Source organism: Lepidochelys olivacea, assembly GCF_965140295.1.
Source record: "Lepidochelys olivacea isolate rLepOli2 genome assembly, chromosome: 13".
Taxonomy (NCBI): domain Eukaryota; kingdom Metazoa; phylum Chordata; order Testudines; family Cheloniidae; genus Lepidochelys; species Lepidochelys olivacea.
The window spans coordinates 26,656,308-26,674,895 of NC_140423.1; the positions used below are offsets into that span (position 1 = coordinate 26,656,308).

The 18,588-nt window shown below is 49.3% G+C and overlaps 1 protein-coding gene across 1 annotated transcript in view; it reads left to right on the forward strand.

Moving 5' to 3' along the window:
• AHCY (adenosylhomocysteinase) overlaps nucleotides 1–18,588 on the forward strand; it is a 52,084-nt gene that overhangs the window by 4,477 nt on the left and 29,019 nt on the right. Inside the window, exons 2-4 of the mRNA XM_084645715.1 lie at nucleotides 2,778–2,968; nucleotides 5,638–5,713; nucleotides 11,485–11,637. Coding sequence (XP_084501841.1) covers nucleotides 2,778–2,968; nucleotides 5,638–5,713; nucleotides 11,485–11,637 — 420 coding nt within the window. The remainder of the gene's footprint in view (nucleotides 1–2,777; nucleotides 2,969–5,637; nucleotides 5,714–11,484; nucleotides 11,638–18,588) is intronic.

Genomic DNA, 18,588 nt, shown 5'->3' on the forward strand with positions numbered 1-18,588 from the left:
CTTTGGGATCTACGATTGCAAAAAGAGCCCTTCCAACCTGCTGTGGTGGTTTAGTGGAAGCCAACCGAAGTGCTGTTTCTGTCAGCAGTTTTGCATCTCAGCCCGATTGAAATCCACTGTTACTTGTGTTATCATAGCACCTGCAAGCCCTAATCATGGACAAGGACCCCATTGTGCTAGACCCTGTACAAACAGAACCAAAAGATGGTGACTGACCGCCAAGCTGCCAATCTCTCATTATCTGCCACGCTTGTTCAGAAATCTCTCTTGAGCTCTTACTGTCTGGTCAGAGTCCCCATGAAACAGGGGGGCTCACGAAAGCTCATGCTCAAATAAATTGGTTAGTCTCTAAGGTGCCACAAGTACTCCTTTTCTTTTCATGAAACAGGACCTCAACTGGCATTAATCGCCTGGGCTCAGTTCCCCTGGCGTTTCCCCACTCCCAAGCAGTCAGTAATGGCCACGGTCAGAGGTCCACAACATACAATATAGGCTTTAGCACAAACAGAAGTTACGGACTTAATTCAGGAATTATTGGGTAAAATTCTCTCTGGCCTGTGTTAATACAAGAACTCAGAGTAGTTAGGATTTCTCAGATGTGGCCATGACAACTTCCTGGGCTGAGATTGGGGAACGGGGGGAGAACATCGACCTCTCCCCCTCCCTCCCTGTTGCTCCTCGGTGTGCCGCCCTGTACCGCCTCTGGAGAAAGGTTCGTTCGTGACCCACCTTGGGTGAAGTGGGCAGTGCGGCTCGGGCTTCAGCCCTGGGGTAGTTGGGCGGCAGGTTCCAGCGACGGGAATTCAGGAGCCTGGTTGAGGGGGTTTGGGTGCAGACTCCTGGCTCCAGCTGTGTGGCAGCAGGCGCTGGCCCCCAGCTCCAGTACCGGGCTCCAGCAGCACAGCGGCAGGAGCTGGCCTCTGGTGCTGACCCCTGGCCTCAGCAGCCCGGCTCCGGCCCTGGGCTCTGAGCATGCTGGCCCCACCTCCATCCCCCCATCACCCTTGGCCCCTGCAGCCTTCCCCTTCAAACCCTCCCCCCATCCAGGGCTTAATTTGTCTTGGAGCTTGCTAAGAAAAGTGATATTAACGAACGTGAAAGTATCCCTTTTCACAGTACACTTAGCTAGCTGGGAGGCTGTGATAAGTGATATTAACAAACATACAAGTACTGTATCATGTATCGCAGCCTCTCCGCTCCCTACTAAGTGTGCTGTGAAAAGTGACATTAACAAACATACAAATATAAGTTTTCACAGCATTATTTTTATTATTGAATCTGCACACACAAAAAACCCACCCTACATAAATAAATTACAGATATTTGGATGTGTATATGTGCATATTTGTTTGTTTTTCCTAAAGTTAAGTATTTTAGGAAAAAGTGACAGTGCGGCCACCAGCAAGAGTTGGTGGCTGAATTCTGAGGCCATCAAAAAACCTGTTGAGAGAACCTCTGGATTAATGATCACAACGGTACCTTCTGACCTTAATCTAGGAATCTGTGTATATTTTACTAACCGAAGGAGGAAGAGAAGTGACAAGTTGCTGAGGACACAAAATTCTTTAAGTTAATCAAGATTTGAGACTAAGGGCTTGTCTACGTTACCCGCTAGATCTACGGGCAGCGATCGATCCAGCAGGGGTCCATTTATCGTGTCTAGTCTAGAAACAATAAATCGACCGCCGAGCGCTCTCCCGTCATCTCCGGTACTCCACCAGAGCGAGAGGCGGAGTCGACGGGGGAGTGTCAGCAGTTGACTCACCGCAGTAAGTAGATCTAAGTACGTTCACTTCAGCTACGTTATTTTCACGTAGCTGAAGTTGTGTAACTTAGATCGATCCCCCCTCCACCCTGGTGTAGACCAGACCTAAAGAGTGTTGTGAAGGGTTCCTTAAGAGCCTGACTAAGCCAGGTAACTGGATAACAAGGCGGCAGGCGACGCTCGGCATAGGCCAACAGTGCGAGGTACTTAGGAATAACCTGTTGACGTGATTTGTTATGGAGAGAATTGCCTCCATAGGCAAGATTGGCACCAGAGCTCTGATTTTTTGAGCCCTGTTCTCTACCCCATGGATTTAGGGTAGAAGAACTCCTGACAACTTCTATGAGTTCTCTCTCTAGTGTAAAATTTATTTGCACAGTTGAGTAAATTACTAATTTTTTTTAGTTGTAGGACTTGGAAAATGACCCTTTTGAATCACAGGGTCTAGTAATCCTACCTAGGCTTGATCTTGTTATTTTTTTTCTTGGGTGGGGAAGTTGGTCATAACAGCCGCAAGGGATGCGGAACTGGGCCCTTTTCAACTCATTAGGCCTCTTGCATGAGGTATTCTTACACACACACATCTGTATACTCTGAAAATAAATCCGCGCACTCAGTTTTAGACCCTTGGGCAAAAATTTGTGAATGCAAATGCTTACAGAAAAGCTTGTAAGTGAAAAGTGTTGGTAATATTGAAAATTGTGTCACTTCTAATTTACATACATAGAGAAGGGCCTTAAATGCTTGGCTTTAGGTACATTTGAAAGCACGGGTTCTAAAACTTTGCTGAAGAGGCTTCCTTGCCTAAAGACCTACACAACGCTATGCAAAGACTTTAGGAGCTGAAGGGGGGGCTGGGCCTCCTCTTTCTCAGCTGCTTCTTCATGTCCCGCTAGGATGTCTCTTCATGGATCCATAGCAGTTGCAGCCAATGCCAACCTGCACGTGAGTGGATACTGTGGTTTTATGCATTTGAGCCCCAATCCAACCACATGTCATCCCTCTGTTGCAGCTGACATCAGCCTAGCAGAATGGGGTCGCAAGGCCATCGAGATCGCGGAGAATGAGATGCCAGGGCTGATGAAGATGCGGGAGATGTACGCAGCATCGAAGCCACTGAAGGGAGCGCGTATCGCAGGCTGCCTTCACATGACTGTGCAGACCGCAGTTCTGATAGATACTCTGGTGGCTCTGGGTGCTGAGGTAAAGTATTATCTCGGGTTTCCTCTTCACGGTGGCATGAATATGGGTTTTGTTTTATGTCATTACACCAGGAAATCTTAGCAAACAGCTGCAGTCCCTTCTGAAGAGACTGTTTGCAAACAGATGAGGTGCATCTGTTTCCCTTCAGAAGCATTGCCTTTCTCCTCTAGAATCCTAATGCCAGTGCCCATTTCAGCCAGGAAGGGGTGCTCGTGATCTCCGTAACCTGTTCTAGCATGAGAGCCATCATGTCCTCACCATGGCTAAAGGCCGCTGTCAGATCAGGGTTCTGAGCCATGACATCCAGCACTATTATCAGGCTGCCGAACCTCAAGTGGCTGCCTCCAAAGCAGATGAATCTGCATTAAAACTAATCCATGTAACCTGAAGATCAGCAAACAAGTTTCTGAATCCATCTGAGTGTAGCATCTGGCTTTCAAACTGGGCATGACAGTGTTAGGGAGGAAAGGAGAGTCCAGTGAATACAGTGCTAGGCTGGGATTCTGGAAGCCTAGGTTGAATTCTGTGTTTGACCTTGAGCAGGTCACTTGGTTTCTGTATGCCTCCGTTTCCCATCTGTACAATGGAGATAAGAGCACTTCCCCTTCCATCAATGCGGTGCTGAAGATACATTCTTGATTCTGAGCAGCTGATGCCATGGTAACAGGGACCATACAAGAACCTCCAACAGAGAAGTGTGTTGTGATTTTTTTTTTTTTTTTTTTTCAGGTCGCAAAGGGTGCATAATTGGAAAGTGACCTGTAGACTGTTTGTAAGAGTTTTCCTCCAAGTGTTAACATACCCGTTGGAGACACCTGGAATATCATTCTTGGGTTGTGGGTCCCTCATTATCAGGAACGTGGTGACAAATTGGAATGAGTTCAGAGAAAAGCATTGAGGAGGAGGCTGAGTGAACTGACTCTTTGATGAAAGAAAACGAGTCAGATTTTCCAAGATGCTTCCAATTATGCACATAAAAGTGGTGCATACATACCACCTATACATGTGCATCTGAGTGCTTGTTTTCAAGGGCAGATAGCTGCTGTGTAGGCACAAATACGGAGACACTTAAGGGTTGATACTGCAGCCTATACTTGCGTGGGTCATTCCAGTGACTTTAATGGGACTACCTGTATAAGAATTGAAGGATTGCCTCCCTTAGTGAGCTAATTAGTTTGAGTAAGCATGCAGAAACTCACCACTGTGCTCCTTAGAGAGGGCAGTAAGAATAAAAGCAAACAGTCTGTTCAGCAATGACTTGTGTGTCTCCATTATGCATAGGAGATTCTAGAATAGGTTGGTGCATGAACATAAGCACACAAACACTCTGTTCAGTGCAGCCCAGCTACGTTATGGTACTCTTCTAGGTGCCTGAACCTAGTTATAATGAGATTTGTTTGTGGAAAGCAATTAGGCCAGCAGGAAAAGCAGAGAAGAGCTGGGTGAGCAAAATCTTAAACTCTTCAACTGCACGTGGCATTTCAGCTGTATTTCTGGCTTTTCCAAGTTTCTGCATGTGCCTTGTTTTGTGCTCAACACAACAGGCGCTCCTTGAAAATCTATTCCAGATGTATCCACTTCATACTTTACCTAAACTTTTAATACCCTGCCATATTCTGCATTCTGTGAACATCTATAACTAGGTCCCTACCAAACTCACGGTCCATTTTTGGAAATTTCATGGTTATAGAATTTTTTAAAAATGTTGAATTTCATGGTTTCAGGTATTTAAATCTTAAATTTCACGGTGTTGTAACAAAGCGTGAATATGTATTTAAAAACAGCAAAATATAAACATGTAAAGCCCTTACATCAGCATTTCTCAAACTGGGAGTCCCGCCCAAAGAGGGTGTCACGGTATTGTCACCTTTCCTTCTGCGCTGCCTTCAGAGCTGGGTGGCTGGAGAGCAGCTGTCCGGACGCCCAGCTCTCTGAAGGCAGTGCCAGCACCAGCCGCAACACAGAAGTAAGGGTGGCAATACACCATACCAGGCCACCCTTACTTCTGCATTGCTGTTGATGGTGGCACGGCCTTCAGAGAGCTGGGCGTCTAGCCAGCAGCTGCCACTCCCCAGCCGCCCAGCTCTGAAGGCAGTGCAGAAGTAAGGGTGGCAATACCATGACCCCCCTCATAATAGCCTTGCAGTCCCTTTTGGGTCAGGACCCCCAGTTTGAGAAACAGTGTACTTCTGTATACTTTTACCCTAGAGCATAGTATAGGGTAAAAGTAAACAAAAGTTCAGATTTCACGGGGGAGGCCAGATTTCACTGTCCGTGACGCATTTTTCACCTCTGTGAATTTGGTAGGGCCCTATCTAAACTTAGTATCTGCAGTGGAATGTGTGTACAGCGGAATCTCTCACATGTTGGGAGGTTTGATCATGTGATGCACTGTGGGTTTTGATCACTGAGAAAAGGAACCTATGTTAAAACAGCCTGGCTCTCCTACCCTGAGTGATTTTTCTAGTGGTCCTAGTTCAGTGCCTAGTCTCTCCAGTAACCTCTGCAGATGTTGTGAATGAGGCAGGAATTTGGGCTGACTTACTCTCCTCCCTGCTCCCAGCTCCTCTTCATTTAGCTGCTAAAACTAGAACAAAGACCACTTTTATTTTGCCTGTTGTTTAGGGAGTTTGCTCAACAAGTAAAACTATTCTTGGGTTATGTTCCAGGTACAATGGTCAAGCTGCAACATTTTCTCCACTCAGGACCATGCTGCTGCTGCCGTTGCTAAAGCCGGCGTTCCTGGTAAGTCCTCTGTGGTCTCATTTGACTCTGACTAAGGGCTTGGCTACACTTGCAAGCTTCAGTGCAATAAAGGAGCCCTGGGCACACTAGCTCACTGCCCATCCACACTGGCAAGGCACGTAGAGCGCTCTGACTCTGCAGCTACAGGGCTGCTGGTACTGCACCTCGGCGAGTGGAATAACGTTTCCTGTGCCCTTGCTGGAGCACCACAGCGCCAGTGCGAACGAGGTGTTGCTTTACTGTGCTCTGATCAGCCTCCGGAAACACCCCGTAATCCCCTTAAGTCAAGTGGCCACTCTTCTCATTGTTTGGAATCGGCTGCAGGAATGCGGAAATGCCCCTTGAAAGCTCCATTTCTGACAGCTGGCAGCTTATCTGTCCGAGACAAAGCAAGCCATTAGTGTGGAATGCTGTGTGTGTGTGAGAGAGAGAGAGGTGAGGGGGCAGGGGGGAGGGTCTGCTGCTGTCTGAACTTACAAGACAGCACGCTGACATGCTCTCAGCCCCCCAAAAACACCCTCTCTCTCCCACGACATATACACAACACACTCCCTGTCACACTCCCCCCTCCCTCCCCCCCCCCCGGATTTGAAAAGCACGTTGCAGCCACTTGCATGCTGGGATAGCTGCCCATAATGCACCGCTCCCAATGCTGCTGCAAGGGCCGCAAATGTGGCCATGCCAGTGTGCTTGAAGCTGTCAGTGTGGACAGACTGCAGCACTTTCCCTACTGTGCTCTACGAAGGTTGGTTTAACTCAAAAAGAAAAGGAGGACTTGTGGCACCTTAGAGACTAACAAATTTATTTGAGCATAAGCTTTCGGGAGCTACAGCCCACTTCGTTGGTTTAACTCAAAGCACTCTACATCTGCAAGCGTAGCCATGCCCTAAGTGGTTTAGGCTGCCTGTTTTAGCTAATCAAAGTATGTGCAACTCAAGCTCTGAGAATAAACTCCAGGATAGAAATTACCTTCTGAAGTAGTGTCTGTTACACCACAGGGAGTTTAATCCAAGCTGGGTTGTGTCCAACAGCAATCCAGCTACCTTGAGAATGACTGGTGCTGCAATACAAGCTAAGGGAGCTAGGTTAGCCGCTTTCTTAATTCTGTTCACTGAGGTTGTCTGTACCACAGCTGAGAGCCAGCTTGGGTAGACAACCTCCGGTAGCTCAGCTGAAACTGGTGCACTAAAAATAGTAGCCACGGACGTTGTGGCTCAGACAGCAGGTTGGGCTCTGAAGCCCACCCAGAGCTGCAACATCCACACCGCTAGTGCTAGCTGAAGCGGAGCTCGGGTGAGCCTGTCTGTCCGGGCTGGAGGCTCATTCCCATCTGCAGTGTAGACAAACCCTAAGGTGATTAAACTGGCAGAGATGATAAAAATGACAGCTGCATATGGTGTTTATGGAGTGGGGTGCCTGGGGCTTTTCAGCAGACTCAGGGCTAACTGGCTAAAGAGAACATGCTGGCCCCAAAATATTCAATGAAGTGGCCTTTCTGGTTGGCTACAATGGAAGCATTTGAGATGTGTTGAGGCCAAAGCTATGCCTGCTGTGTAGACTACCATCCCTGAAACTCTTTAGCAGCTAAACTCTGCTCTTTTGCTGCTGCTGTAGGTTGGAAGGTGATAGAAGCTGAAAGCCATGGTATCAATGTAAACACGGGTTTCAGAGTAACAGCCGTGTTAGTCTGTATTTTGCAAAAAGAAAAGGAGGACTTGTGGCACCTTAGAGACTAACCAATTTATTTGAGCATGAGCTTTCGTGAGCTACAGCTCACTTCAAGCTCACGAAAGCTCATGCTCAAATAAATTGGTTAGTCTCTAAGGTGCCACAAGTACTCCTTTTCTTAATGTAAACACGTGCTCTGAAGATACCTTAGTGTGACCAAGGCTTATCAGGCTTGGGAGTAGTCCCTGCTTTAAGTAACTTTTCTTCTTTAGTGGAAGAGCAGCAGTTGACGATCCCAGGCATTTTGCATGCAGTAACTCCAAATGCTTGAATCCACTGCACTAAAGCTCCATCAGAACCTCACTAACCTTGTGAGGGATCATTTGCATAACAAAAAGAGGAGGCAAGGAAGGCCAGTCCCAGTTTCCTGGTTGCTTTTTGTACTTTCTACATTTTTGCCTGGTCTTGCTGCTGACTGATGTGAAGATTGGGGTTTTCTGTTGTATATTTCTGTCCCTTTTGGTGTGGCTGCCATTTGCTCTGAGTAGTTAGGGGTTTCCCAGTGTTGCATTTTCCAGCTAGCACAGTTGGCACTTTGCATTGAAATGTAGGTTTCGGGGATCATGCAGTTCTATGTTTAAAGCCCTGTTGGCAAATCGCTCAATGCAACCCACTTCAGGTGAGTTTTGTTACAAATTTGAAACCTGACCCAGGTGAGAGCAAGTCTGAGGCTCTGTTTCAGGCAGGGCCTGTGGCCACGTTATGGTTTAATTTGGAAGTCATGTGAAACTGGGCAATTTCTTTGGGGTATCAACCCCCAAAGTTGACCGTTTCAGCCATATTTCCCTCAAAGTATCCGGGTTCCTTTCAACTCAGAACTGAGTGACACTTGAGGGTCCCAGTCCCCTCTAAGGGTAAGAACCAAATAATGGCTGGTGAAGAACCATGTAGAGTGATACTTAGAGCCCTGCAGGGATGCAAAATGTGTATCCTTTTCCAATTGACGGTCTGTAAATATGGTCCGCAGATATTTGCAGATTTGTAGGGCCTGTTGCCGGGGTGGGCAAAACGCGGGCTGGATCCGGCCCATCTAACATTTCTGTCCCGCCTGCCAGGCTCTTTGGCTGCCCCCTCACAATCTATGGGCTGCTAAAAGTCCCGTGGCACTCGCAGGCTGCCTGCCTGCTGTGGCCTGATGCCGCTCCTGGAAGCAGCTGGCTGCTGCTGGGATGTGTCTGCGCTCTGCCCCCGCCCCCAGCACTGTCCTCCCAGCTCCCATTGGCCAGAAACCAGCCAATGGGAGCAGCAGGGGCAGTGCTTGTGGGTGCGGGCAGCGCACAGAGATCCGCTGCCCCCCTTCCCCAAGGGGCACACAGAAATGTGCCAGCACCAGCTGGCCACAGCCGCTTCTGGAGCAGCGTGGGGCCATGGCATGCAAGCAGCCTGCCTGAGCCCTGCTGCGCTGCTGGCCAGGAACTGCCTGTGGTAAGTACCTCCCGGCCAAAACCTGGACCTCCCACACCCCTACCCCAGCCCAGAGCCCCCTCCTGCACCAAACTCCGTCCGAAAGCCCGCACCCCAACGCTGGGTGCTGGAGGGAGCTCTGGGCTGGTGCAAACGCCCTCCCAGACCTCTCACCCTCCCTTGCACCCCTGCTCCAGGTCAGAACCCCCTCCTGCACCCAAACTCTCTCCCAGACCCCACACCCCCTCCATTAATATATTAGAAATGTGCAGCCCATAACGACTTACCAAAATTCGTGGAGTGGCTCCCCTGCAAAAATTATTGCCCACCCCTGGCCTCTTGGATTGTCCTCCACCCTAGTGCAGATGTCCAGTGGGAAACTGAGTGATCTGTTGGGAGTGGCTGCCTCCGTTTCTTCTCCTTCTCTTGTACTACCAGAGACAATGGCACAAGAAAGCTGCTCATTAAACATTCATCCACTCCTGATGCTTATTTCCTGCCTGTGAACCTAATCCATTGAGATCACAGTAGGTTCTTGCTGAAGTGACTGTGGCTCACAGACATCTGATTAAGGCTTTGCTAAGGAGGAGAAGCAACAGGTCGTGAGCTCTTGAGGAACATGGCTCCTATGCTCAGGCACCTGCCTCTAGTAGTAAAATTTGAGAAGAGAAAATGCCATATAAGCAGAATAGTTTCAGTTCAGTGTTTTTCAGAAATGTGATTTATCAGCAGCTCTTCACACAGACTGTGATGGTGATGAAAAGGGCAATGCAGCCAATGCTGTTGATCAAACAGAGCAGCATTTTCTAGTGGCTAGAGCAGAGCAGTGAGAAGCAGGGTTACTGGGCTCTCGTCCCAGCTCCACCAATGACTTGCTCTAGCATGTAAGACAAGTCATGTAAGTGCCCTGTGCCTGTTCCCTACCTCTAAAGCAGGGGTGATATTCACCTTTGTAAAGTCTTTTGGATCCTCTGAATATGTTGGCACCTTGCCGCAAAGGCTTGCTGAAAACGTGCAGAGGACGTTTGATCATCTGCCTTTATGGTTGCTTTGTCCCCAGGGGAAATGATGTTTAAGGGCCAGATTTAAATCCCCAAACTGAGAATGAGGGCATCTACGCTTAAAACATTGCGTCGGCACAGCTGCACCGCCACTGAACTGCTTTTAATGAAGACTCTCTAAGCTGACAGTAGAGAGCTCTTCCATTGGTGTAGTTAATCCACCTCCCTGAGACGCTCTCCCGCTGACACAGCGCTGTCTACACGGCGGGTTAGGTTGGTATAACGTCGCTGCTCAGGAATGTGGATTTTTCACACCCCCGAGTGACATAGTTATGCCAATACAGGTCTGTAGTAGAGACTGGACCTGAGAAATGAACTAAACGAAAGCAGTTTGACTGTCCATCTCAAACGTCTGTGTTTTTCATAATGCTGGCATTCTCGTGTGTGACAGGGAAGTTACAGAAATCTGGAGTTCGTTGTTAGCCAAAAATTGTACAAACTCATGGCTGTGCATGCCAGTAATTCCATGGCATGAGACCAGGCTGTATTAATGGCCAAATTCATTTTCTACCTCCCTTTGTGAAGGGATTCTCTTTCATTCCTGCTGTAATGCTTGTTACCATTAAACTCCCATGGGCCATTAGGGGTCAGGCTCCCCAGATAGGATTTTTTTTTTGTTTGTGGTAATTTAAAACTGTCTAGTCCTTCTCATTAATTTGTCCTGTCCTTGTATGCCAAGGAACTCGGACAGGTGGTGCACCAATCGGGAGGCAAGGTCTGGTTTTCTGGCATATGATGTCACTCATGCTGTGGTCAGAGTCTCCAAGGTTGGAATGGCCCCTCCTCCTCCGGTTCCAGCTCAGGAAGTTGAATCCTATTGCCAGAGAGCACGTTAAAGATGGGGTGTTGGCCTTGCTGCTCAGTCTCTGCCTTGAATTTCCTTTCTTTTTGGGTTCAAGTCCTTCTTTTGGTTTTCTAGCTTTTGCTTTGCGTATTGAACCTACTAGACCCCAAGGTGTATAGATACATGGCAACTCACTTGTGGCTTCGCTGAGTGCATCTGCGGAAGGAGCAGTAGCAAGATGGACTGCTTGCCTGTACTGAACAAAGAAGAGTGCATGAGTTTGCAATGTATTATGTGTCCTGTGGCAGGAGACGTAAACATTACTGAATGCGCCTCTGCAGTAGCTGAATGCCTGGGGTGCCTCGTAAGGCATGAGGCCAAATGCACAAATGCCTGGGGAGGAGAGAGAGCTGTTAGTGGCTCTGAAATTGGGAGAAAGTGGGGAATGGTAGTGTGTCTGTACAGGTTTGTTTTTCTGTCATCTTATTTGCTTTTGAGGGAAGTAGTGTCTGGCAAGCTCTGACCAAGGTTGCATAATTTTGTGGCCTGGAACCTGAGGCAAAGCTAGTTCTATCCTGCTCGCTCTAAGAGATCCTTCAATTTTCAGCTGCAAAGGCAGAGTAATTTCTTATCACTGCCTCCAGGCTGGATTACTCCTGACTACTAGGGCAGCCCGTACCATTTGGTTCTGGTACTGAGTGCTACTGATGGAGCTCTGATTTATACTCTTGTATGGACACACATGCTTGTGAAAGCGACCCAACTAATTATGCCTTCTGTTTATTGTGGTGTAGTGTTTGCCTGGAAAGGGGAGACGGACGAGGAGTACTTGTGGTGCATTGAGCAGACCCTCTATTTCAAGGATGGGCAGCCATTGAACATGATTTTAGATGACGGTGGGGACCTCACCAACCTGGTTCATACCAAACACCCACAGCTCCTGAAAGGTAACTCTGCTCTGTGTTATGATTAGATGTTGTAAAGGAGAAAGACATTCACATTTGACTCTGCCCCACCCAGACAATAAGACGGTTTCCATTTTAGTGGGAATCTTTCCCTCCAAGTTAGGCAGGACAGATATGTGCCAATAGGCTCTGATCGAGCCTGTTACATTGTTAAAGGTTATTCAGGACTTAGCCTCTTATTGACACAAACTTCTGTTTTCAGCTCAGCTCTGTATTGTCCCCCCTTCCCTGTGCCCCTACACTGGGAGTGGGAAATGACCTGGGTACCTGTCATAGGAGCTTTTGGTGGTGCTGACATCTAGCTTGTGACAGGTTGCTCAACTCACTGGTAGGATGGTGCCCCCTTCTAGCTGTTCTGGGGATTAGCTTTGTGAGGTTGACGCCCCTTCTCATGGTTGCACACCATCTCTGAGTCCTTCTCACTCTGGCTCCAGCCCCTCTCTCGCTCCATGAGCTGCTGCTGCTTCTTTGTGACTTGGCCCTCTGGCCAGGTCACTATGTGTTTTCCCCTTCTGGGTTATCAGTCATTCTTCAGCAATCTTGAGCAGTGTTCCCGTTCACTGCCTCATTGCCACTTCCTCTGTCCTAGGCAGTCTTCCCACACACTGCCCCATGGTGCCATGTCCTCAGTGACTGGCAGGGGAGCCTGGGCCCACCCTCTACTACAGGTTCTGGCTCAGGGACCCTCTAGTTGGCAGCTGAGGTCTGTTCCCTTCTAGACCTTACTGCTTTTCCCTGAGACCTTTCCTTACCATCTAGCACTCCCTGCCCAGGGTTGCCAGCCTCTCAACTCCCTCCTTCTTGGGAGTGGCTGTCTCTACAGCCTCTAGACACTCCTCTCTTCTCCCAGGGAGTGACTGCAGACTTTTCCAGCCCCTTTCTGTTCTGAGCTCCTGGGCTTTATACAGGCCCCTCCTCTTCCTTCACAGGTGAGCTACCTCCCAATAAACTCCCTCCACACAGCTTATATTGCCCTTGTTTGCTGCTTAATCAGCTGACTTGGCCCACCTGGCCCAATTCTGCCCTCTTCGAACCAGTGTGGGCAGTACCCCCCATCGCATAGGTCGCTGTTCAGGTTTTTCTACCCCCCCCCCCCCCCCAATCTAGCAGTTGCGGGCTTTTTTCACCTTAATACATTGTCTTTGCTGCCTCTGTTTGGGGTCACTGGATGAAGCCGTGACCACCTGCAGCTTTCCTTCAGAGAAAGGAGCTGAGATCAGTTTTCTGCAGGATGTAACATACAGGGGACACGCTCTTACTCTATTAATGTCAGCAGTCGAAAGGACTGGTGAAATCAGTAGTGATCGGGATCATGTAGTGAAGAGTGAAACTGACAGAGCAGGTCATTGTGTTTATACCATAGAAACGATAGATTAGCATGGGTGGCGTTAATGTGGGGGGTAGCTAATGACACACAACCACCGAACGAGGCTTATCTCACAAGTGAATTTAGCGCTCATCGAAGTGACAGACTGGCAGCACTGCACCAGGGAAGAAGAATGTCAGCTGCTTCTCTGCAGTTATGCAAACACACCTCCTCTTTACCTGCAACACCCAGTGCTAGCTCCATCCAGAGAGCCCCTCAGACAGTTCTGCTAATGCACCACATCCTGAGCTGAAGCACCCCTGCCATTCCATCCTCTGCCTTTTAGAAACCTGCCCATTGTGCCAAATGCTCGGATGTCATTGGGTTGTGGAGAAGAGTTCCTTGGGGGCTAAACTGAGACCATTCAACTCGTTGCCCTTTGTCATGGGCCTCAGAGGTGAGACTTCTGCAGTAACCCGCTGCACCAGCTCCGCTCCTTGTAGCGCGTCAGTGCTCACTAATCAAAGATTGGTCTCTGTGGAAACTCTAATGGGGTTGGTCTGTGGCCGTTGTGCTTCCAGGGAGCATTGGACTAAACAGTAGGAGAGCTTTCCTGGAAGGCGTACATTGAATCAGTGTGAGGTGCCTTGAATTCGCTTTCTGTAACAGAACCCTGCACTTAACCGCTTTACTGCTGTAGGACATTCAGTGGGAGCTGCGTGAAACGTTCCTTTTATTTTTTTCCCCCCATCGTGAAAACAGAGGCTTAGGCTGCGGTTCTGAGGTCACCACAAGAAAGAGCAAGGCACTGCCTGTACAGGTCATGCATTGGTACAGTAACTCCTCACTTAAAGTCGTCCCGGTTAACGTTGGTTCATTGTTACATCGCTGATCTATTAGGGCACATGCTCGTTTCAAGTTGCGCAATGCTTCCTTATAACGTTGTTTGGCAGGCGCCTGCTTTGTCCACTGTTTGCGGAAAGAGCAGCCCGTTGGAGCGAGCTGGGGGGGCTTGGAACCAGGGAGGGCCAGCAGCCCCCCCATCAGCTCCCCTAAGTTCCTTGTGCTGTCCAGCAGGCTACCAATTGCTGGGCACTTCAGCTGTCCCTCCCCCCACTGCTGTGTGCTGCTCCTGCCCTCTGCCTTGGAGCTGCTCCTGGGAGCCTCCTGCTTGCTGTGTGTGTAGGTGGCGGGAAGAGGGGTGCTAATGTCCGGATGTCCCCATCCTCCCTGCCCCTGCCCCCCGCTTACCCCATCTCCATAGAGCTGGGGGGACACGACAGGGTTCAGGACAGAGGGAGCTTGCTGGCAGCAGCTGCTGTCTCACCTTGCTGATCTACTTAAAAAGGCAGTGTAGTTAAGGTAGGGCAGAGCATGGGGTGCACGGGTGAGGGCTCTAGGGTGGAGCTGGGGATGAGGGGTTCAGGGTGCAGGAGGGTACTCAGGGCTGGGGCAGAGGGTTGGGATGCGGGGCAGGTTTGGGTGTGGGCTCTGGGGTGGGGCCAGGGATGAGGAGTTAGGGGTGCAGGCAGGCTGCCTCAGGGCTGGGGCCAGAGGACTCCACCCAACCCTCTCCCCGCCAGAAGCAGCTAGCTCTGGGGGAAGGGTCCCTCTCTCCCTGTTGGCAGCAACAAGCCCGGGGCCAGGGGAGAGGCCCGCAGCAGCCCTGCAAGCCCTAACTTGCTCCCCTCCCCAGTTCCCGCCCACCCCCTACCTACCTCTCTCCTCTCCAGGTCCCTGCTGCGTGGCCCTTTAGGCCTGTTCCGTGGCAACGATCATTATACAGTAATTTGAATCAGCAAGGCGACCCAGTGCCTGACATTCTGTGACCCAGTACTGGGCTGCGACCTGTACTTTGAAAAACACTGATGTAGAGTGCTTCTACAGAAGCTCAGCCACGAGGTGGCTCCCCATCCATTTCCTCTCCAGGCTGCACCAGATGCTTCAACTCCCTGACACCACAATTAAATCAAAGTGCCCTCTGGGAACATGAAAGGATAAGGGTAGCACAGAAAGAAGCCAGGATTCTGATCGCCTTGCTAGTGCGGGAACAGAAATGCTAGGATTAAGGTGTAAGGACATCATAACTGGCGTTGGTGCAGGTGTAGATATGAAGTGAGATGGCCTCTTTCAGATGAGGTGTACATCTGAGGGGGAGCCTAGAAGTCCATAGAAAGAGTGGGAGTTACTCATTCCTCTTCAGCTTTAGTTGGGTCTGGTTTAATGCCAGGGGATCTAACTTGCTCATCATCTCTGAATTTGACTCTGGGAGAATCCAAGGCATCCTCTGCATACACCAGTTTAACTTGTGTCGTTTTCCAAACTGGTTTAGTGAAATTGGTGCGAATTGCTGTGCAGATGCTCTGATTGTGGTTAGAGTGGTTTATTTTGGTTTAGCTTATCGTGATTCCTGATCTGTTTCAACTTACTAGAAATAAGTCTAGTTTAAACCAAAACAAGTGTCCATGCAGCCCTTTGCTCCGGTTCAACTAAATGGGTTGGAAAGAACACCTGAAGTTAAACTGTTGAAACTTGCTGACGTAAATGAGCCCCACAGTGGTATAAATTTACTTTCTTCTGGTCCCATCAGTGTTTAGTGGATACTGTTTTAGGTTCTTCCTTGATTTAGACTTGTTTGGACTCCTCCGAGTTTGGCCCTTTCTCACTGGGGAAAGCATTGAAACCCATCTCTGCATCATGAATTCTTTTTTCTCACTTCCTTCTTTCCTGCTCGTTCTTTCTTACCCAAATCTGAGTTTAAGCAGGAGTTCCCCATATTTGCATGTTTTCTTTCCATGATCTTCCAGTGAAGTTATGACAGATGTGTCTTTGCATTAGCGTCTCCAAAATCATAAATGCAAGGTTGCATCCCTGGAGGCACTTGGGTGTTAGAGCTCTTGTTCCATCATATGTGCAAGTCCTGAAGCCGTTTGGCAAAGTCTTGAACTTTTTTGCACAAACTTTTGTGTGTTTTTGGGAGTGGAACCCACCCCCCGCCCAAAGGAAAAAAAGAAAAGAAAAGGAAAAAAAAAGAGAAAAGTCCCTCTGCAAAGGATCCCTAGAAGGCAGCATTGCACTGCCCATTGCTGTGTCTGCCGAGCTATGGCTCAGACTAAGGTTCAGGTAGGGCTGCTCCAAGTCTTGATTTATGAATCCCTTGTGATTGCAGTGAGAGGGAAATCTGCAGTGCATTTTGATTTTATGCAATTTCACTTCCATGTGAGGCAGAAACAAGGGCTGTGAAAAATTTGATTTGTTGGCAGAATTTTCCACTTCATAAGATACATGCATATTAAGCTGCTGGCTTTCCTTCTTTTGAAGTGAGGGAATACTCCAGGCAATAGCTGACCTCTGTTTTTGTAACAGGTGTTCCACAGATGTTGGGGCAAGGAGAAGACCTATTGCTTCTGGTCTAAACTACAGTGCTGGCAATTGGTCTATGTATCATTGACTTCATCCCCCCCTTAAAGAGAACCTCAGGGAGATCTTGCATATGAACACTGGGTTCTTCTACATGAAGGGTGCCTCATTTAACTCAATTCTGTTGGGAATTCTCTAGGATTCTTCTTTACTTCCTTTTCCTGCCACATCCCTGCTCTCTCATCCCCTCTCTGGTTCAGCTGGTCATGAGTGACTGGCCCCTCTTTTCATCAGAGCATGTCTGAGTGGCAAAGGAAGATGCTCTTGTGCAGATCTGCATGATCTTCTGAGAGTGAATGCTCACTGTGGCACTGCCAGGGAGTGGACTTGGTGGGACAGTTGTTTTCAGCCTGAGTGAAGAAACAGCCAAGCTCAAGGATCCTAGCAGAGCCCAGTGGGCATGGGCACTGGGTATCATAGGCAGGGGGAGGCCATGCCTCCCCAAACAGCCTAGCATAGCCCCGCCCATGCTCCACCAGGCCCCCTTCTGCCTGCTGCTCCTTTCTGTGGCTGAGAGGCTGGGGCAGGCAGGCAGGGGGCCATGGTATGCAAGACCATGCTAGGGCCGGGGATGCTCCGGCCGTGCCACCCACCTGCCCCGGGGCTGGGAGTGCTCAGGCCACTGGGGGCGTGCAGGGGGGCCAGCAGCCACAGGGGAGAGCGGTGTGCTCCGAGCTCCAGTGGGGGAACAGAAGGGGTGGGGCCTTGGGCAGAGAGGGTGGGGTCAAGGGCTAGCCTCCCCCAAGAGCGCATTCACCCGCCGCTCATGCCGGTGGGATATCTGAGCCCCTTCACAGGGGAGCCATGCCCTGAAAGCCCAACAGGGCTTCGCCTGAGGAGCCCAGCAAAGCCCATGGATGTATTTGGACCCCAGTGAGGGGGAGCCCTGAGAACATATGTGGCCGTATTGTGAGCGTCTATGGAGTTCCATGTGGGCGAAACTGGGAAGAGTACCACTTCCTCTTTTCCCCCAAGTCTGACCCCAGGCTACGACCTTCCTTCCAGGAGCCTGGCAGGCTGGCTGAAGCTGATGCTGTTAGAGCCACTCCAGGCTGTTTTTTCCAGGAGCCGGAGAAGTGTCCCTGGCCTATCTCACCACTTCTGCTCCTCCTACCAGTTCCTCCCTCACAGTGTGATCTCTGCCTGGAATACTCTGTGCTGTCACTAACCCCGTGAACCTCCCACACTCACAGCTTCTGTGGGCAGCTGAGAGTGAGCAAAGCCCATTGCTCCATCCTGGGCGGCCTGGCAGCTCATTAGCTTTATCCCCACTCCTGGTGTTGCATTTACACCACTGCTCCTGATTGCCAGGACCTTGCTCTACTTGCCATCCGAGGGGATGGAAGAAGCTGTCTTTGACAGAGCAGCACAGACACTTACCTTTGAAATCTGCCACGGCTGGTCCCTGGGCCTCAGGATTAAGCAATGGTCAAAGCACAGCTTCTTTCCTGGGTCAGCAGCAGTCCTATTGACTGTCTCCAGCTCCATGCTCTGCTTGAGCAGTGCAGTCATTTAGATGGAATAAATGTGCCAAACCTAACCAAGTCACTGTCCTTTTCCCAGGCACTAGTGGCTTGTCAGTCTCACTTCACAGAATTCCTTTTCCCCAGGGTTTTAGAACATCACAATTAAAAAAAAAAAAAAAAAAAATTCCACGGTCTTGAAATTTCGAATTAAAACCTAAGCCTTGTGGGTAAAACTTTCAAAAGTGCCTCTGTGTCTTAAGAGCCCAAGTCTTATTGACTTTCAATGAAATTTAGGCTCCTAAGTGACTTCGGTGCATTTGAAAATGTTCCCCTGTGTGGCTCATAGAGCCTGCTGATGTTGATCTTTCATCTGGCCTTGTGCCTTTGGGTATAATTCCCATGGATCTGATGTTTAGTGAAATAGCTAAAGTCTGTAGGGAAAGAAAAGGCCACTCTGGTTCTGGCACATGTGAACTGTTATTTCTACTGAGGAAACCTGAGTAGTGACCTATTCATTGATTTGAATCATGTGTTAAGGATGTGTTGGAATATTTAGCATTTGCATAGCACTTTATCCCTTCAAATCACCATCCAAGACTTTGCACCAGTCCTTAGAAACATCACTATGAGGCATGTCTTCTTCTTTGCACAGGTGAAAACTGAGGTTAGGTGTTTAGAGCATGGCCACTGAATTGGTGACGAAACAAGTTTGAACCTGGGTGTTCCTGATTCCCAGGCCCC